The sequence below is a fragment of the Rissa tridactyla genome, chromosome W, assembly GCF_028500815.1.
Source record: "Rissa tridactyla isolate bRisTri1 chromosome W, bRisTri1.patW.cur.20221130, whole genome shotgun sequence".
Taxonomy (NCBI): domain Eukaryota; kingdom Metazoa; phylum Chordata; class Aves; order Charadriiformes; family Laridae; genus Rissa; species Rissa tridactyla.
Genome location: NC_071496.1, coordinates 4,097,058 through 4,118,540, shown reverse-complemented (window position 1 = coordinate 4,118,540; position 21,483 = coordinate 4,097,058). Strand labels below are relative to the sequence as shown.

Here is a 21,483-nt window from a genome sequence, read left to right as displayed (position 1 = left end):
AGCTCCCGTACACCTCAAAAGGCACATCCTAGGAATCATTAGTTTCAGAATTAACTCAGTCATGGCAGGGGAAAAGTCTCATAGCCAGAGCTCCACGGCTGCAGACACACCGATGTTGGCATCTGATACAGGAATTGAACTGGAACCACCGCTTAAAAGATCCCATGACATGGGAAGAAGTCCACCGATTCCTCCCTGCTCCCCCAGTCGTTTTAATCCATCTTAACTAGATATCTTCCAATGATTTGGTCCAATATTAAAGAAATACAAATGCATTTCAACACCTAGCTAGCTCATTAAGCTGGCTTTTGACAGGGTCCTAGACAATTTAGCCAGCAACCTCTGGAAGCAGACTGGAGCTCCTCAAGCCAGCCTCTGAATCACAGTCAAAATAAGTCAGTTAATCCATTGCCATCTGTCTCATTTTTGTTAGCCAACCAGTTGGCCGCAACAGTCCCAACGTTAGCAACTCGTGTGGCCAGCGCTACCTACTGCCCCTTAGTTCTTCTAAACTTCTCCAGATCTTTTGACAGCACCGGACATGGGGGACTGAGGGAAGGCAGGGGGTTTGCTAACCCTAGGTCAGAGATTCAACTTCCCAAAGTCCTGCTCATCCTCCCAATGTCATGATAAATCCTTATTTCTGCTCACTGAAGTGTCTCAGCTCTCAGAGCACGTCCAGGGGAAGCACTGGGTACAAACGGGTCCCCATGACTTCACAGTCGCCTTTTGGTTCCCTAACAAAGGCGACACTCAAGGGTTTTGACTCCAAGTAGTGTCCGCTCATGTGTAAACTGGCCACAGCTCCACTGACAGCAGGTAGAGCTCAGAGAGAACACACAAATTATGGTAGTTATCATGTTATTATGGTATTGCTACAGCAGCAGCAAAGCCTCCTGTTAGTCCTCCTTCATTTCAACTGGATGACCAGAATCAGAATAGAACCATAGAATGGTTCAGGTTGGAAGGGACCTTAAAGACAACCTAGTTCCAACCCCCTGCCCTGGGCAGGGACACCTCCCACCAGCCCAGGTTGCTCCAAGCCCCGTCCAACCTGGCCTTGAACCCCTCCAGGGATGGGGCAGCCACAGCTTCTCTGGGCAACCTGGGCCAGGGGCTCACCACCCTCACAGCCAAAGAACTTCTTCCCAATATCTCATCTAAATCTCCCGTCTTGCAGTTTTAAGCCATTACCCCAGAAAAAAGGTCCTGAGAAGGTACCTTATGAAAGGTATGAGAAACGGGGCTACTGAGCTTTAGTTTGCGCCCTTGGGATGGCACCAAGATCAGAACTGCCTGGCCCAGACACACCGATTTCATTCTTATACCACACAAAATCAAAAATTCAACTGATGGTTGACCCGTTTTCAAGCGTCTTCACTGGGGACAGAACCCCTTTGCCATGCTGTTTGTCAGCCAAACCAAACGGCACGCAACAACGGCGTCCGTTGACCCGGCAAACTAAAAATATAATACACGTTTGTGATCAAGCGTCCCACACTTGAAATTAAACCTCTTCAAGCTTAACTTCAACTAGGCTTCGGTCCCTCAGCCAGTTTCAACCCAGCGCTCTCAAACCAAACGCCATTAAAATATTCAGACTGTTATTTGCACACCAATTCCTTTCCAACCTCCACCCCTTTTTTACGTGGATAACTTTGAAGCTGGTTTTTTTTCCCCTCCTCCCTTCTAATGTGACTTCCTGCTGTTGGCAAATAAGCATTTCGGGGTGGGAAAAAAAAAAAAAAATCCTCTTCAACGCTCTTCCTCAGGGCCTCAGACGAACGCAGCGTTTTCTCCACATTTAACAAGCACGGCTGCTGTTTGTCATGCGACAAACCACTAACTTTGCACTAACTTTGGATTTCGAATGAAGTCAGGAAACAACGAAGTCTTGCAGAGCTTCATTAAGCCAGACGCACTAGTCGGTGCCTAAAAAAAAAAAAAAACACCAGACGCACGCCACCAAAAAAAAAAACCCCAAATCACCTTCGCTCCACAGGATGGGATGTACTATTTGCTGAGGAGCACTTGAACACTCCCAAGGATTTTCCCGAGCGTCGTCTTCACTAAAGCAAAACTCTCGCCTCCAAAAATATCAAAATTCATGTCGCTATTACGGCAAAACCTCTTCCCCCAGAGGCTGTGGGCTTTTTATTACTATTTATTTGTCAAACTGCTTCTCCTTGTGGGTCAGGTAACAGTCTCTTCCATCCAGCGCCAGGCTGCAGGACAAGTTGGGTCAGTTCTTCAGTCTCCAGCCTCAAGCTGCTTCTCAAGGGACAACTTCGAGCTTCAGCTTTGTCAACTACCGAGACGCAAAACTAGCTCCGTGCTCCCAAGTCCAATTCCCACTTTCTCCTGCGCTCCAACAACTCTCTCAGCGCCGCAACAAAAGGCAAGCTGGTTTCAAAGATCTTCAACTAGCAGATACGTACCCAGAGCGTCCAGATAACTGGTAAGGGCGCTTTTGTGACTGCGTATCGCGGCTAAAGCTCAGCATCAGCCGCTCGTTCCTTTTTTTCTTTTTTTCCCCCCCAGCCCCACCGTTTTTCCTGTTCTACTAAACCTCAGAGTTTCTCAGCCCTGGCTCTTTGCCCATTTTAATTTCATACGCCGCGCAAACCTCAAAGTCTGGGTACATTATGCAGATATTTCCCCCTCGCATCAGTACTAACATCAGCGTTGCTAATAGCTGTGGTTTTTCCTCCCATTGGGCCCTCAAGACTTCTGAAGCTGTAAAAGAAGAAGATAACGTCCTTGTCTAGGAGGGGATTATTGTTCCTAAATTAACGTTATCATTTCCAAGGCTTTAACTACAAAAAAGAGGAGAGAAGATTTATGTTGGTGTACGAACGTGCACATCTTCCGCAAAGCAGGATCCTGTTAGGTATGGCCAGCCTGGAGGGCGGATGCTCTCCAGAGCAACCGCAGTCCTTCCCAACAGTCCTCCCATACTCCTGAGACTGCTTAGCTCCTCAGAGGCATGACAGTCCCCATCAGAAAGACAATTTCATTTGTTATTTCCAGATCCTTCTCTGCCAAACTCAATGCTCTCTGCTATTCAGCAGACTGCTTACATGGCAACTAATTCTGAAGTCCTTTCTCCACCATTCGACACTAGAGTCCGGGTAGTGACCATTCATTCAACCCTCAAGTGAACCCTGTTGTGGCCTTGACAACTACTTGTTGCCCTTGTGGCCAAGAAGGCTAATGGTCTCCTGGGGGGCATTAAGAAGAGCGTGGCCAGCAGGTGGAGGGAGGTCATCGTCCCCCTCTGCTCTGCCCTGGGGAGGCCACAGCTGGAGCACTGGGTCCAGTTCTGGGCTCCCCAGTTCAAGAAGGACAGGGAACTGCTGGAGAGAGTCCAGTGGAGGCTACCAAGATGATCAATGGACTGGAGCACCTCTCTGATGAGGAAAGGCTGAGAGCCCTGGGGCTGTTCAGCCTGGAAAAGAGCAGACTGAGAGGGGACCTCATCAATTCTCATCAATACCTAAAGGGTGGGTGGCAAGAGGATGGGGTCAGGCTCTTCTCAGTGGTGTCTGGCAACAGAAGGGGCAACGGGCACAAACTGGAACATGGAAAATTCCATCTGAACATGTGGAACAACTTCTTTCCTTTCAGGGTGCCAAAGCACTGGAACAGGCTGCCCAGAGAGGCAGTGGAGTCTCCTTCTCTGCAGACATCCAAGACCCACCTGGATGCGTTCCTGTCCGACCTGCTCTGGGTCACCCTGCTTTGGCAGGGGGAATGGACTAGATCTCCAGAGGTCCCTTCCAACCCCTGCCATTCTGTGACTCTGTTGAGCTTTTACCCATCCACGCTGGCAGCGGAGACAAGCCCAAGCTTCATCAGCCTTTGGAACCAAGCATGTGAAGAAACACAGTACAGACACACAGCACTGCTTGGCTCAGGTCCATAAGAAGCTTCACTAGGACTCGTACCCGAGCTAACATCCCCTCAGATATCACACAGTCCTTCTCCACACGTGGCATTACTTGGATCTCCACCAGCTCACAAATCTCAGCACTGCCTGCCGCTGTTCCGTGGCAAGGTAAGTCTTGCTCTTCTCAGAGCTTCAGTAGGATCAAACCTTGCTCCTCTCCTGAGGATCCTGCCTCTCCCGCCTGAGGCTCTTTTTTTAACCACGGGCTCCGCCAGTGATTCCACAGGAAAAAAAACCCCAAACCAAAACACCAACACCCAGATGCAAAAGCCCTGGGGAGTCCATGCTGAATAACCCCCACCCAAATCTCAGCAGCTTAAGCGCATCTTTTTTCCTCAGCTTCGCTTTGTGAACCCTACACATCAACTCTTCAAGGACATGCAATGCCGACAGAAGAGACGGGGCTTCTAAAGTGTTTCTAAACTCATTAGGCATTAGTTTTATTTCAAAGTAATTCATGGATCTAGACAACCTAAGCTTATCTGTGTACTATTCCCTGCCCAGCTGTTTTGTATCTCTGCAGCGATTGGAGCATCTGACAATTAACCCTTGGGAATCTGCAATTCCCTGGTCCAGATTATGGTTCTACAGCTTGACCTGCTTCCAACTCCAGCTTCCCAGTAAACTGGCTGCGTGCTTGAGGCTCCAGCCTCCCTCTCTTCTTACTTCTCCTCCAAAGGTGACCAACCTCCTAGGCAACTCCTTTCCAAGATTAATGAGAAACTAATGGCCAAGCACCCACCTCTTCACCCAAAGACAAACTGCAACTGCTGGCAACCTCATTTTAATTATCTTCTATGCTTGGTGCCACAACAGTTGCTCTTGGAGTTTTCCTTCAAAATGAAAAGGCGAGCAAGGAAGACTTTAAAGCAAAGATAGGTTTTAAAAAAAAAAAAAATCAAACAGAATCTGCAGCCTCAGGGACACATTGCTCGTAAGCTCAATTAATTCATGAGGCATACATAATTTTTTTTTTTTTTTTTACAGTACCTTACTACCGCTTTAGATGAGCGAATAGCTAGATGCTGTCAACGGAAAACTCAAGAGTGACAGCAGCTTTGTTTCAACCTTCAGTGTTGGCAATTAAAAGAAAATTAAGACGGGAGCATGTATGACCATTGCCACCTTGGATCCTAGTCCAAAAGGCAGAGGAGCAGCTTTACTGAATCCATTCTGACTTGATTTTCTACATGGCGGAATCGAGACATCTTTACATATCCATTATTTGTCATCCATTTTTTTTTTTCTCCTGCCAAGTAGATGTAATCCTGATTAATGAAACAACAGCTAATGTAAGATCAAAGGCCGTTCTCGGCTTTGAAGCCTTGATTCTAGTTTTCATAGTTGTGACAATCTGGTGCTAGAAACTTACCCCACGAACGGCGCTTTCCCAAAGAAGAAACGGCAACCTTGTACAGAAGAGATAAGGAAAAGAGGATCCTACATGACTGAAGGCTATTTTTAAATGGCCTCCTTTAATCCAGTTTATGATGGCTATTTACCAGCCGAGCTTAAGCGCTCAGGAAAACACACATTTCATTAATATTTTCTTAGTAGTAAAACTTTCAGACCAGCTGCGATTCAATTCCCCACGCGGATCCTTCTAGAAGCACTTTCTAATACAGCCAGCACATTACTTGCAATATGTGTAATTCTTCGAACGAAGACAGTACCTCCCTGACTGCTCACAGCTAGGATTGAAGCTTCAGCATCCCCAAAAATCAGGTTATAGTCAAATTTGTTTTGGGAAAAGGAACACTGCTTCATACTCAAGTAAAACACTGTGTGGGTGGAGTCTAGTGAAATACAGGATTTCACAATATTTTAACTCAAAACCCAGCTGCAGGAAAATTTCACTTTGCAACGCTAAAAAAAAGCCGTAACCACAACGAAGCGTGACAAGTTTGAAGGTTAGAACAAAAACACTTACACTTCACCGTGCCAACAATTCAGAGCTGCAGATGATTATCAATCCCCCCTCCGAAACGTCACACCCTCCTTCTTCAACACGAAACGTCAAGTTGGACACACGAAAACGGAAAGCTCAGTAAAGTCGAGCAGTTGCGATTTCTAGTTTTTACGGTGTAAATGAGCGTAAAGCCATGATTCCTAAACATCTGACTTCTTTGATAGCACCCAAGAACTTTAAGGCAGACAGTCATCTTTAATTTATGCATTTATATCAGGCAGCTCAGCCAACAGCCTAGGATCTCTACCCGAGAGCAATTCAGAGCCTCCAATTCAAGACTTTACCTCTCCCTGCTGATTATCCGGAGAGTCTGAAGCTAAACCACGTATGCTGTTTGCCTGCAATCACTCTCAAGGAGATTAAGTTCCGATTAAGCACAACATCCTGAATAAGACCAAGAAAAAAAAAAAAAAAAACACACACCCCACAGCTCTCACCATGTTCTAGATTTGTATAACAGCACCTGGAAGCCAAAGGAGTCCGTGCAAGACGCTCGAGTAACAGCGGAGAATTCCTGTTGCAGAGAGCTTGCCCACCTGGATGGGAAACATGCACAAAAGGAAGGGGGAAATACACAGAGATGATGCTCTACTATCAATTTTCACAGATCGAAGGTGCAAGACTCCCAAGTATTCGACATCATCCTCAAACCCCAGCCCTGGAACTGGAAGAACTTCTACACGCAACTGGGGTTTTTCTTCGGAGCGGGGAGGGTTTTGAAATACAGCTCGGTGCATCCAAGCCGCTAAAAGGCAACTCAAAAGTAATTTTTAGGCTCGGGTTTTTACACCGGCTACCTGATTTTTGATTGATTGCTTGGCTTTGGCAGGACTACGAAAATCATGCCCACACAGGGCTAGTGACAAGAGAGAGATCAGAACCCAGGCACACGGAATCCCACTCCAAACTTAAGGCAACAGTTACACACAGAGTTTTTCCAGATTCCCGATACAGATAAGCAGCTGGCTGCCCATAATTAAAGTATCTCCAGTTGATTACTCCCTGCTTGGCCAGTATTTATTTACCAGAACGGCCTCATGGAAAAAAAAAATAATAATAATTCACTTTTCAGTTGTACTTTGGACATCAGTACTTTGACTGGCAGAAGAGGGATGAAGTCACATTCCTTACGTACCACAGGCATTCCGCGTTAAGATGCTTGAGCAGGCACCGGTCAGGCTTTGAGGAAGAACAGAACAGCAGTGGGATAAGTCAGAAAGGCACTGGATTAAGAAACACGAGTAGGTTAAAGTTACTCAAGAACTGCCAAAAAGGGATTTAAATGAAATACAGGCAAGCAAATATTTTGAATGCAGATAAGTTTCCCTCGTTCCACTCAGCTGTGGCTGAAACAGCAATGGCAGGAGAGAATATTTTAAGTGGTACTAGCAGAAGGCAAAAAAAGTGACTTCTACGCAGAATGAGATGGCCTTGCACACAAGCAGCACCACAGGTCAACAGATAAGGGCTGCAGTGTCCTTGCACCCAAGTTGGAAGTGCGCATCAAAACAAAAAAAAAAAAAAAACAAAAAACAAAAAGGGTACACTCAAGGTTATTACAGTGTTCAAGGCAAAGCGAGAAATATCGCCATAACTGAAAGAACCGACATCCAGAGTAAGGAGACTACAGAATGAGGTCACCCAACCCATTCAAGTCGCAACCTGCTCACAAATGCAACGGAGTCTTTCACCCAGACGAGCGGCTCTTATCTAACTGTTTCAGGGGTGAAAGTAAACATCTGAGCTAGCAGGATGTAATTTGATTGTGACAGGGGTGGGGGGGGCGGGGGGGCAAAAAGCGACTGCTTTCATAAACTTGATCTGGAGCAGAAGTCTCTATCGTTAAACACACACAGATCCAGAACCTCTACGACGGCGGTAGAAGCAGCGATTTCAACATCTAAACGGTACCTTTCCAGCCACAACATGCAGGACGCTTGTGCCGTTTATTTGGGGGGGTTAGAATGATTCCTAGCCTTCAACAGAAAACATACACAGCGATTAATAAAGAAAAAATAAAGCCACCATCATGAGAATTAAAACTTTTATTAGTGTATTCACATATTAGGCAAATGCAACACGCATGAAGCTTATTTCTTAGGTTCACAAGTTCTACCAATACATTAGTCTACTGGTAAAACTATCACAAACTGGTAACTGCTTTGCCAATTATTTTTTTTTTATTTTATTTTTAATTTTTTTTTTTTTTTTTTTTTAAAAGGTGTCTGGCCCGCTTTTTCAAGGCTTGATTTTTGGTATTGCTTCTATGCCCTAGTCATTACGGCATAAAAAATATCCATCGCTATCATCAATTCGGTCAACTGATTAAAAGCTGTAACACTGGCCACATTTTTGTTCTCAAAGCTAAGTTCTCACTAGCTGTACTTACAAAGTACAGTAACTAGTGTAAATGGATGAAACAATGCGGGGGGGGGGGGGGGGTGGTGGGGGCGGAAAACAAACCAAACAGACAAAAGGCAATCCTGCTACTGCCACAATAACAAAAGAATGACAGACAGCTAAGATCACAAGATTGTTAGTAAGATGTATATTTTTTCAAGTCAGAATAACCCTTCTATACAGTTTCCCAACCCTTCCCCAACCCAGACTTATTTGTAGAATATATTTCAGAATATTTTTTTTATTTTTTTTTTTTGTTTTGTTTTTGTTTTTAATATGGTGCAGCTGTAGTGTCCAAGGGTTCACAATAACATGCACTGTCACGAAGAACCTAGAAGTCCTCCTTCGCTGGTCATACCTCAGCAACCACTATCCTAGAGGTTTTGCAGAAGCAACTACTTTTAATAACAAGGCCCGTTATGACATAATGAACGCGTATGATCTGGTATGTAAGTAAGCTATACAAAGCCACTCAGATCAGAAATTTAAATTCTGTTACTGAAATATGTTAAGAAGCTGCATCTATTTAAAACCTATACGAAAGAGTCTAGTTTACCCTGGGAAAAAGCTTTTTCAAGGTATTTGGCTCCAAAAACTAAAAACCATGATTTTTAGTGACATCTGTTCAACGAAAAAAAAAAAAACAAAAACAAAAAACAAAAACCCGCAGATATAAGGGATAAGCCAATAACCCTGCGTACTTAATCCAGTATCCAATGCTACGGTAAATTCTCATTCCATGAGAAAAACAAAAAAAACAAAACAACCACTGATTTCAAGGATTCAAGGTACAAAAAAAGGCCCAAATTACATCAGTGCCAGCAATATTGCTGGCAACAGATGCATCAACTCAGATGGGTAGGGAAAAGTAGACTCCTAGTGTGATGGAGACTCGGAATTTATAATATGAATTCATTTTAGGCCCCATTAAGCATATAAAGTGTCTTAAGATTTCACAGATGAATCTCAAGACATTTCTTTCCCTTCCAACGGAGGGATTTTCTTTTTCTTTAAGAAGGCAGCAAAAAAGTTAAGCTTTTCTACAAGGAAAGTCTGCTTTTTATGTTTAGGACAACTCGAAAACCTGCTTATATAAAAAAATATAAAAGAATAAAGGAGTAGAGTCTTGGAATTTTATGAGAGATTTGCCCCAATCAAAAAACCAAACGATTGTTTATGGGAACTAAAATGGAGAACAGCACAATACTGTGATATTTGAGATCATGATACGTTACCTGTACATATACTTAGCTATTCATGTTATTGATAAACCATTAGGACACTCAATTATATACCCAATAAAAACACCATTAAGAGTCTTTAGAACTGTCCCTTCTTCTTTCTGAAGAAGGTATTTCTATACACTAAATTTTCATCTAGTATCAGAGTATAGGAAACAGAATCCACAAGGTGCTTTAATTGATGAGACCTCAAGTGCTGTTTTTCTTTTTTTTTTTTTTTTTTTTTAAAAACCTTTTTGGATAGTAAACAGTTCATGGGGACCACACACAAATACTACGACAGACGAGCTGTTATATTAAGTCTGTTGATTGGACTCGATATTTAGCCCACTGGTAACGGAGGAAGGAGTTTTACGACATGCTGGAGCAGCGTACTGAAGGGGAGCCCATCTGCGTCAATACTTTGTCCAACCATTGTAGAGGTCCGTTCAGATGAAGTTCAATCCAGCAAGGAGTGCTTGTTACTGTTTGCCGCCTAGAAAATAAAGAAGAATAAAGGAAGTCAGAAAGCAGATTGGGCTGACATAAAATTCTCCATCGTACCATCAAATGTGTTTCCATAAAAAAAAAATCTGTAACCATTACCATAACTTTTACTAAGGTTTTTCAGACAGTCTTTGAAGAAAAACCACCCAAACCACCTCACATCTATAAGACACATCAATAATTACACGCTTGCCCCTAACACATTGAGAATATTCTGCTCTGGAGAGATAAGAGCTGCAGCACTGACTTCAAGTGCTGCACCAAGAGCCTTACTTCTAAAAAGAAATTCAAAACTGAAGATTGTCCGACCCAGGTGACGTTCACCTCACAGACAGTTGTGTGCAGCTGTATCTCAACCTTCAGAGGGTCCACCTGCATAACTGGGTTTGAATTTTGTAGACAACTACTGAGAAATACAGAATGGAAACGCTCAGCCCTGCACCCTCAGCATGGCCAAAAGCACAGTACCACGATGATCATAAAGTCTGGCTTTTTGGAGCAACCGAGAAGATAAGCGTATAAGGAAATTGCTAGATGTTGTCAGAAACACTACGTCAAAATACAGCGCGTGTTCGTACTGTGCTAACTGATGCTATCTCAAAGGAACACCGAACTTTATCTCCGATTTCCTGTAATCTTTCACTTCTACATGTGATTTGTACTATAACATCCTCAGACAAACTATTTAAGTAAAAATTGCATTTCCCTTGTCTTCTGTATAAACTTGCCTATAATTTTCCACAACGGAAGCCCTCAAACACCATACAGAAAGACTCGGTAAAGCTGAAAGGTTGACAACCATAGAAGCTTCATTTACTCTCCCATATATCCTTGTTTTAGAGACCTGTTATTCAAAAATCTTCCTTCTCATCTCCAAAGCAGAGAAGCCAGCCTTGGACACACTCTGCCTGAGAAATCCTGTTATTTCGTTGTACCCACTCCAGGCATGGGAGTCTTCCCAAGCTAGACTGGCAAGACTACCGTTGCTAAGCCAGTTTTTCCCTAGTAATTCCAGCTATCCCAAAGTCAAAGCAAGGAGGCATTAAGATTCAAAGGCAGCAGATTAGTCAGACACAGACCCAGCCCCTTCGTTTTCACTGCCGGCCCTGCAACCCTTCGCTGTAAAGGAAATCTGTTTATATAAACAGAGGAACTGAAAAGGCAGGAAGATTAAGGCAGGCAGAGGATGGATTTCAAAAGTTGTCTGTGGTTTCGCATTTTCTAGGAGAAGAAAGCAGCGGGGTCTGCGCTCTCTCAGCGCTCTAAAAAACATCGTTATCTCAGCCCCAAATGCCTATGCCAAAACAAAGTGATCCAATAAAAGAACAATCTAAACCACAGGAAATATAATTCCATTTAGTCTCCAATCCTCTCCCAAAGAAGGAAGTTCATTATTCCACCGCTGTCAACTCCCTTACAACGTGTTCCACAACACGCTTCCTCAAAATTTTATAACTGGTTTTGTTCGACAGCCCTGGCTTTGCACTCCACTGGCAAAAGTCGATAAAACAGTGACTTAGCAGCCACCTCGAAGCAAAAACTCAGCTTCTTCTACCCATGGATTTCCAGTTCACATATCGCTAAGTCTCTTTGCTGTAATTACCTCTACTTAACTTTCTTCCGAAGATAATCCGAGGCCTGGGTAGTTCCTGTGCTAGCACGAACACTCGACTGCCGATCTGACCTTCTACCACCATCCTCAATTCCAGCCAACACGTATCGAGCAAAAAGCTACAAGCTATTTTGTCCACCGAGCTTCTAAAATCTACCACCTTGCCGTATTCGGCACGTTTATGCACATATGCCTAAAATTAAGTAATGCTTTGGCTTTGCCAAAGCCTGTTCTATGAGAAACGTTTTTGACATAATAACGAAGCACAGAAGTTTGAACAAGAATGATGGATTTTCCAGTGCTTCCCGGTCTACTTTGACAATTCAGACTACGCATTTAAATTCAAGATGGTGTTTGCAGGAGCAACATCCTCTTGATCTAATCACAACTGCAGCATAACTTACAAGTTTTGTGCATCAGTAATTTATTAGCACCATCTTAGAGAGAGACGCAAAGAAACTAGTTCAGCATTATGTCAGGAATCAGTTTCTGCGCTGTTCTGGCAGCGTTTCCAGCGGAGCTTTTTCAACCCTATGATCTCTGACGGGTTTATAGACTACTAACAACCAACATTCTCCCTCTTTAAAAATAACTTTACCAAAAGCCTCCCCACTGCTCCAACCCAGCGCTTCCACTCCATTCACTTCAAGTTGTCTCCATATAATCTGACTGATTAAGCCTTTCTTCTGTTCTGATTTGAATGTTGTGTTTAATTACGCTTAAGTGTATACATATTCCTTTTGAGCGAAATCCAGCAGTTCTTTAAACTTGAGCCAGATTCTTTCTTGTGTACCTCTTGCTAACAAAGAGGCACCAATTTATTCCATTACTCAAATTTCTCATTTCACCTAATTAGGCCTTCACAAAATTGGCTTCATTTAGCCGAGAAGCCTCCCCCACGTACTGGCACTGCTATTTACATGTATATATTTCAAGACCAGATAAAAGAACCAAAAGCCCATGATTCAAAGTGGAACCTGCATGCGATTACTCAACTTTAGAAATGATATGGATTTAAAAAAAAAAAAAACATAAAATCATTATGTATTGCAAGAGGGTACTGATATGTCAGACTTCACTCTTTCAGCGGACCGTTTCTAGAGAGATTTAAGGGGTTTGTTTTAAACCACACCTCTAGCCCTCCAAAATAATTAAATCTTTAATACCGCTCAGTTAGAAGTCAATTCCTTTTCTTCCAGAATTCCCATACTACATTAAAAACAGGCACTGTCCTCAACCATAGCTCGTAGTTTGTGCTAATAGAGAATACAAAATACAATTGGCATCTATTCAAAAGCAGATAAAAGACTGGTTTTTCCACTCAAAAAAACCTGTTTTTAGCAGTTTCACTACATAAACACAGTCATCTTACTCCTGCAAAGTTTTTTCCACTACAAGTTCCAAAAATATTTGCCATCCCTTAAATGCGTGTTCTCCAGCTGTTCTAGTCTGCGGAATGCACTCCAAGTGACTCCAATTCTTTCCGTTGGGTCCTATCAACTGCATCCCGCACCACAACCTAACAAACTCATCATATTCCGCATAGAACGGGACAGAGACCAAAATGACTGAAAGTCGAACAAGCAGCAAATAATCCCATAGCACAAACGGAGACGCTTCTAGATGCTGTCAGTGATTTCACCACAATAAGCAAGCAGGACCGAGCGAGGAAACGGAACTTTGAGGACGTTCCTTGCTCAATAGCCGACTTCAATGCGATACTAAAATCGGTTTACTGTTCTTTAGGACAGGAGCTCCATAGCTGAGGGATGGGGGGGGAGAAAAAGGAAAAAAATATGGGTTTAACTTGCAGACAGCATTATCGACACTAGCAGTAAGAAGCCTGTGCATATGGCTTTCAAGCCACAAGTAGTGTATTAGTGGAAGATGATAAACCTTTAAGTTTAAAAGCAAAGTTGTTTGGGTTTGGTTTTTTTTTTTTCTTACCTGTATTCAGCTCCCCATCCTTTAACAAAACTCATTCTTATGGTACACATTCTAGTAAGCTGATAAACTGCTTCAAAACCCTGATTCACAGATTGAGCCAGAAGAGCAGCAAATTCTTGGTTATTAAAGATTTTTAGATTGCATCCTATAAAGAAAAAAAAAAGTCCAAAGGGTACAAACAATGAATAGTTGTGTTTGCTACACAAAAGCCCAAAACTATGAAGAAACTCTCAAAAGGAACGCAAATGTCACCCAGTGAATACATTCACTGGATATTTTTGCACGAGACCTTTGGTCAGCTACTAACCTGGTGGAATTTTGCACACAGTTGCAGGATGCCAGCCATATCTTTGATTACAGTTGGGGCTCTGAACAAAAATCGCGCTATCGCTTAGGCACTCAGCAAAAACTTCTCCACCGATGTAATAGAGACGTACTCCCCTTCCTGCAGCAAAATTCAAAGGAACTCTAGTTATGATATGATGCAAGCCGATTAACAAACAAGAGAGTATTTTGTTTTAGAAAAGGCCAAGGTTTTTCTTTACAACAAAACAGAAATCAATTATCTACAGGACCACACTGCTGAGCTGACAGCTGTGGCAGGAGCAGAACACAATTAACTTGCATTTTTCTCCCACGAACACACAATATTCGATGGAGAAGCAGAATAAGTTTTGGTCAAGAGCAAGATAGAATTTTCTAGCCATGTTAACGGCTTGTAACCAAATCCAAGGAAGGCAGCTGTGTTCATTACCAAATAACGTTTTCACTTCAAGGAATACCAAAATCGAAATAAAAAGATTAAATGCGACAGAATTAAAACTTGGGCTAATATTAAAGGGTTGTATGTGAAGTGGCATAGGTCACTATGGCGGAAAAAAAAAAAAGAACACAAGTACACAACTTCAACACGATCTGTTTACACGCACCCACACTATTTTACAACCCACTGCATGCCCCTTCTCTGTACTATCCGGACAAAACCAATGAGACTTTTGTTTAGCCCTATTAAAAAAAAAATACCCGTAAGAAATCCTATTGTTCACTTTGAAATTACGATTGTATTCTCTGAGTGAGGAAAAAAACCCAACCTGTTTGGGTTATTTCTAGCACAAGAGAAATAATGTACAACTGATCTCCCAAAGAAAACTATTTATAATTAACAGGTCCTTTAAAGGACATAGTTTCTCTTCCCCTTTTTCCTTAAAATTATTTTTCAAAAAAAAAAGCGAGCTGCTCTCCAAAAAAAAAAAAAAAAGGGGAGAGATCCTTACATTTTTGCTTTTCCTCATCATTGACCATTTTGATCAGTCAGCACAGGCATTGCCTGGGTTTCTGCACATCTACAATTTTATTAGACAAACATTTGGATTTGGAGTAGAGGGAGTCAGAAGGTTCTACTAAAGAGGTGGAACTTTTTTAATAAAAGTAAAACCAAAAAAAAAAAAATCTTGCGAGTGTTGCTAAATAAAAGAATCCAGAAAAAAAGGAAAAAAAAGTAGTTTAATGAAAAACTTAAATCCAAGATGCAGCATCGTGGAAAACAATATTCTTCACTAACCGTTAAAAAAAAAAAATCTTGATCATGTCGAAACAGCGTGTTATCTCAATGGTAGCTTTTCCCATCTCAGAAGAGAATTCAAGAAGTACTACCAATGTCCATTCTGCATTTTATAAATTAGGGTAAACTAAGCAACACATTAATATTCTGTAATTAAAGCTTAAATTTCAGTCGTAAGCAACTCTGAATATAACAAGTTCAACGGCTGGCTGCACAAGGATGGAAGGATCCCAACACAGATCTGCCCAGCCTACCCGGATCATTCCAGAGAATTTAATGACTAAAATGAAATTAAATAGTTAAAAAAAAAAAGAAATCAGAGATTTTTACCTATGTGTCGCCTTGTCATTTCCACTGTAGCATTTCTGTTTACATTGGAAAGCAGACCTAGACAAAATCGTTCTGAATTTGATGGATCTGTAAAGCCATCTACGGTCAGGGAAGGCTGTGATGCATGGAAGGTTTCTCCCACTCTTTGATTCAATTCATAATACGCTATTGAACACCAAAACGCAGGCTCCGAGTAAGTAACTGGTTGCAAGTCTAAAAAAAAAAAAAAGTCAAAAAATAAGCTTAAGATAGAATTTGGCTGAAAAGAAATCTATCTGCCCTGCTATTCGTCTCTTCCAGAAACGACAGCGGTAGTCTCCTCAAACTACTCAAATTTTATTTTGCTTACTGTCATTTTTACCTACCCCAGTAAACAGAATGGAATTCAATATTCCACGCAAGGGAAGGAGGAGTGGAAGAAGGGGTGATCTAATCTGACCACAGCTCATGTAGTTTGGTACTTGCATTTCGCTCGGTAAAATGATTAAGGTAACGCTGCTGCGAGTACCAGACGCTGAGACATTTCTGTTGCCTTTCTATAACTTGCCGACGTTTTGGCAACGTTAAAGAAAAGATTAAACTATCAAACACTGAACCACACAAAAGAAAAAGAATAGGAAAACGATGTTCCCTTGTATTACACTATAGCTTTTACTGTCTCTTCATCTAAAAGCAGTTCTAAGCTCCTTTTACTCTCCCCTACTAGAGCTCAGGATCTTTCCTGTGCATCTTCAGCTTTTCCTGCGCCGCTTCCCCTTTTTACCTACCCTAATTACTTACTCAGCGTTCCGAACAGCATTTTCCTGTCACATCCTGTCACCATGCCTCAAACCAACCCAAGGGAATCTGATCTTCCCGAGGCGTTTACACAGACACACAGTGACGGCACCTCGTCAAAGCAGGTGGGCAACTCATGCGGCAACAACAATTGCGGTCACAGGCGACAGAGTCCATGAGAAGAGCGGCAGAACACACACACACACACACACAAGGGAGACAGCCAGTCTGGGCAGCACTACGGATACGCTAACGTCCTTTAAACTATTTATTTTATAAATGCTATTCTTGCACACACCGCCATATTGTTCTTTCTCTTTGCTAGAAGCTCAACAGTATACAGAAACAGAGTAGTCATTAACAAGTTATTAACCCAGCCCTATTATGTTTATCATCAGGAAGCCAACCCAACAGTCTCCTCCTAATACCGGCTCTTATTTTCTTAAATTACATCATCATTTTTAATGTGATTATATATATATATATATATAAAGAAGAGTCATCACACACGGAGAAACAATTAAAAGTATTTCCAGCTTACCCAGGCTATGATTAACCGGGGAGAGAGTACTAGGAGACAGCTCTGCTGGAGATCCTGTGGAAGCAACACAGATTGTTTCATTGCAAACGATTCTTGTCATTTCAGACGTATCTATTACCTAGACACAGTTTTACATTAAAATCCTTTGGAATACGAAAGCTCAGAAATCCTACAACCGGTTTTCCAGCATGTCACATGCTTATTCTGAATTAAGATTACATTTAATTTTCCGGACTCCTGGGAGCCTACCCCTCCTCGTAAAGACTCGATTAACATCTTAGCGTTGCGTTTGGCAGAGCTCTCACTTCATGCACGCTCTGCGAACATAACTTTATTTACGCATTTCTCCAGTGAGAAGGTGGCTTCTTCTCAGATTCAGTGGAAAAAAAAAATCTAGGAAAAAGCGGATGAGATAATCAAGATATTACCTCTCTATTCTCAAAGGAGAGGGTTTATCTCTAGAAAAGAACAAGCTGGATTTCCTCATTTGAGGAAATTATTCTTTCCCGGAAGGAGGAAGGCAAAAACTGAGAAAACCATGACCTCTCCAACACAATTTGTGCACTGGTAGGGCAAAATACAGAGAGGCTTTACACAGAAACGTTCCTACAATGACTACCAATGTCGGGCTTTTTTAATTAAAGGTACCTATTGTCACACAGCAGAAAAATATTGCAGTTCTTCCAGAAACTAGTGCAGTCGATTCCACTTAACTGCAAAAGTTTGCTATCGTTAGCCAACCAAACACACTCAAGTCCACCAGCACGTAGCAGGAGGCTCTTATCCAGCGCAATCACTGTGCTTTGTCCAAGCCTAAGGCCAACCAGATTATCTAGAAACCCTTTCCTACGAAGGCACAAATGCTTAATGTTTCTTCTACTCTTTCAATAGAGCCTTCCATACAAGAATTAATTTGAAACGTGGCAGAAGTGATAAGGCTGTCGGAGTTAAGAGACAGGTTCTCAAAAAAAGCAGCGTTTCTATAACTTGTTTAGGCCAACAGACATTTTGCTTTAATGAACCTGTTTCCAGAAGGTAAAGTTAGGGGTAAGTTGAAACCAGCCAACTATTAAGATGTATTTTAAGGCTTTCTGATGAAGGCTTAATTAGACCTGTATGCTTTTGTTACAAAACTAATGAAATGTACTTATTGTAATGTTTTAAAAGCATTCCTCTAGCAAAAAATTATTTTCTTCACAAGAGACTGCACGTGATATGTTAAATAGAAAACTCCAGGTTGTACAGAGCGTTCCTGCCATCGTCGTTCAGGCTGAATTGATGCCACTACGCAGAGGGATCATGACTAGTCATCCCAAGTCCTTGAAAGTAGTGGAAAAAAAAAAAATAAGCGTTACCTGTATCCATGCTTTGGTTCAACTGCTGGTCACTCGTTTCTCCATCTTCGCTAATATATCCCGGAGGTGGTGTTTCTGTCAAAAAAAAATATTAAAAAAAATCCACCTCAATGGATTCAATGACTAGGGAAATTTATAAGATTTAGCATTTTGGGGTTTTTGTCCTCAAGTCTTCACAAGCTCCAAACGATACCTCAATACTGAATTGGAATTTCATTTTGCTGTCCCTTTTTCCTTCCAGTAGGACTTCAAAAGCATTACCTGCCTTATTGTCTATGTGAAAACGTATCATCTCTTGTACGGCGGTCAATTGCTCAAATACGTTGCATATTTAACAGATAATCCTTGTTTGTTCCATTTTATACAAGATACTTTCACTACAATGAGTAACAATTTTGCAATTGTGATCAACAGCTTTCACGTTTAGTAGAATTACAAATGAAAAAAAACCATCTGGTGATTAAAAAAAAAGTGAGCTGTCTTTATGTAGCATAACCATCAGATCAGATGCCCTCCCACGCCTTACAGAAGTTGCTAGATTTAAAGGTTATTTTTCAGTTCAGTCCCCAAATCCAATACCCAACAGTTGATTTTACTCATTAATGCAACAACTATATTATCTAACGAGTTATACTGCACAAGCTCTATTATAATTATTACCTCCAAGCCCTGTTAAAACAATCGGCTATTCTTGTAACTCGCTTTCTTTAAAGATGGAGTTTCACAGACCGAAGTCATCTCAAAGTAACAAGTTTGAAGCATTCCGATAATAGAAACTGTGTCTAATTCCACAGAAATATCTTCAAAACCCAGGAGAGTAGGGTTGTTCCTTTCCTCCATTCAAAACGTACTTTGTAATCCAGATAATGAGTTAACCAACTGCCTTTCAGGAAATAATTTTTCTTTGAACTGGGCAAGTGTCTTTTCCTATATATTAAAGGCAAAACCTGGATTTGTTTAGTGAAAGTGTTTGAAGCTAACTATCTCTACAATCGCCTTAGAATTGTCTCCGAGACATCTGAGAGATTAAACTTATTTAATTACATTATTACCAAACAGCAGAAATTTAAAGATAAAGCCTTTTGCTTAAGAATTAAAGTCAAATTATATCCAATATCACGTCTGAGATTTACAGCGAAATACTAAGATCAGAAGGACGTCAGCGAGAGGAAACTGGAGTCAGCTGATTAAATAAAAATGAACCAAAAAGAATTATATCTTTGGTTCATTCTGTAAAATTAGTGTGTTAAATATAGACGGGACAAAATTCAAGAGAGAATTTAACAGCAAGGTTCAGGGAAATCTTTAGTAGCAAAGTAAAGACGACAAAAGTCATACTTGTTTTGAACATTTTTATAGAATTCATTGTCATAAAGTGGACTCCACCCATCTCCAATATCATTTGTTATAGCTAAACCCACAGCCACGGTAAAAGGTCAGTAACCACTTCAAATCCGACACACACCACCTGTTTCCAGTTGCTAATCTGGGCTCTTTGGCAGAGATTACTTTCCATATCTAGTCTCTGAAGAGAGAAGATTTCCTCCACCTAGTACTATTAATACTGATTTAGGGTCAGAGGTTGAGCACCACCACAGCTGGAAATAAATACTCAAGTGTGGCATTAAAAATTCTTAACAGAGCTTGAACGCGGCCAGAAGTTTGGACAACGCAGCTCAGGGCATCCGTAACCTGAAAGGGAAGATACAGCCCCAAAGGCCAACCTGCACCTTCATGATCACCTTCTTCCCTCAAGTGCTGTGTCCAGTTTTGGGCCCCTCACCACAAAAAAAGACCTTGAGGTGCTGGAGCGTGTCCAGAGAAGGGCAACGGAGCTGGTGAGGGGTCTGGAGCACAAGTCTGGTGAGGAGCGGCTGAGGGAGCTGGGGGTGTTCAGCCTGGAGAAAAGGAGGCTGAGGGGAGACCATCTTGCTCTCTGCAGCTCCCTGAAAGGAAGGGGTAGCCAGGGGGGGTTGGTCTCTGCTCCCAAGGAACAGGCGATAGGACAAGAGGAAAGTTGCACCAGGGGAAGTTTAGACTAGATATTAGGAAAAATTTCTTCACTGAAAGCGTTATCAAGTATTGGAAGAGGCTGCCCAGGGCAGTGGTGAAGTCACCATCCTTGGAGGTATTTAAAAGCCAGGCAGACGTGGTGCTGAGGGACATGGTTTTTGTCAGTGTCAGGTTGATGGTTGGACTCGATGATCTGAAAGGTCTCTTCCAACCTAGACAATTCTATGATTTTATGATTCCCAGCCATAGGTGAAACCAAGCTCTCCATAGACCAAGTACCAAGACACCACTGCGATGCAAGACCACCATGGTTGTTAGTCTGGTTTACCGCTAAACAAAACTGTTCTCTGAAGCAGGTTCTCAAGACAGACAAGACTTATGACCTTGCTAAGTATTCCAGATAAAGTTGGCAAAGTCAAGTGAAGTAAGACGCCATGATATGAAGACAACAGAAGGGTGGCAGTGACAAGGAGGCAAGGTTTGGTGAGCTGTATAAACATTTGAGTATCACGTGAATACCCACAATCACCTTGAACAAAACTTCCTGCAAATAAGTACCTAGAGTCGCTTTAGCTCCTTTCCCTAGCACTGGATTTTCAAATTGTGGCTTTTCCAGCAAGTTCTTTGCAAATGCTATCAAAAGCCCTCAGATTGAGTCAAAAAAAGTATACATTAAGTTAAGAAAGCAACACCAACTTCTAGCACCTTAAAATTGCTCTTTAAAGATCTGCTGTCCCTAGGTGGCAACAAAAGTGGCACAAATTAAACAGATGAGATCGAATTCACTGAAATTTTTTTGGTGCCATTTCAGTTCTTAAAATATATTTGAAGAAAACACAAGTAACATCCTGTTTAAGGCACGCAGATACAATTTGTACGTTGCACACATTTGAGTTTCAAGGCAGCTTGTTCTTCAGGAGAACCCAGCTCTGAATTTTCAGCCTGTTCGTAACATAGCCGCGTTAAACATTTATGAGAAAACTTCAGTTTTGCTTGGTTTTACACTCCAGGCAACTTCCTGAAGAGACAGGAAACAGGAAGCTGGGGCAGGAAACAAAGGTCACCGATTTTATGTTTCAATAAGGGTACAGGCTTTCGGGTGCACTCTAGCAGATTAGTCTTGGTATTTGTTTTGGGGTGGGGAAGAGGCAAAGAGGGGGAGGAGGAATTCTTGAAGCGTTCCGTATCATTAGGTTCTTCTTTCACACTAGAAAGGCAAAACTGTGTGCACACAATAGTTAACAAATACACAAAGCAGACCCTGATCAATTATAAACTACAAATCAAGATACTTTTCAAGTC

General features: G+C 41.9%; 1 protein-coding gene across 3 annotated transcripts in view; it reads right to left on the bottom strand.

Annotated features, from left to right (window-relative positions):
- Positions 1-7,948: 7,948 nt before the first annotated feature.
- The window catches only part of LOC128902009 (mothers against decapentaplegic homolog 2), a 52,844-nt gene continuing 39,309 nt past the window's right edge, over positions 7,949-21,483 (bottom strand). For all 3 annotated transcript variants that reach the window (XM_054184267.1, XM_054184268.1, XM_054184266.1), the window contains 6 exons: positions 18,169-18,243; positions 16,814-16,867; positions 15,496-15,708; positions 13,912-14,049; positions 13,605-13,749; positions 7,949-10,034 (listed from right to left, as the gene is read on the bottom strand). In XM_054184267.1, coding sequence (XP_054040242.1) covers positions 9,911-10,034; positions 13,605-13,749; positions 13,912-14,049; positions 15,496-15,708; positions 16,814-16,867; positions 18,169-18,243 — 749 coding nt within the window. In that variant the 3' untranslated portion in view covers positions 7,949-9,910. The remainder of the gene's footprint in view (positions 10,035-13,604; positions 13,750-13,911; positions 14,050-15,495; positions 15,709-16,813; positions 16,868-18,168; positions 18,244-21,483) is intronic.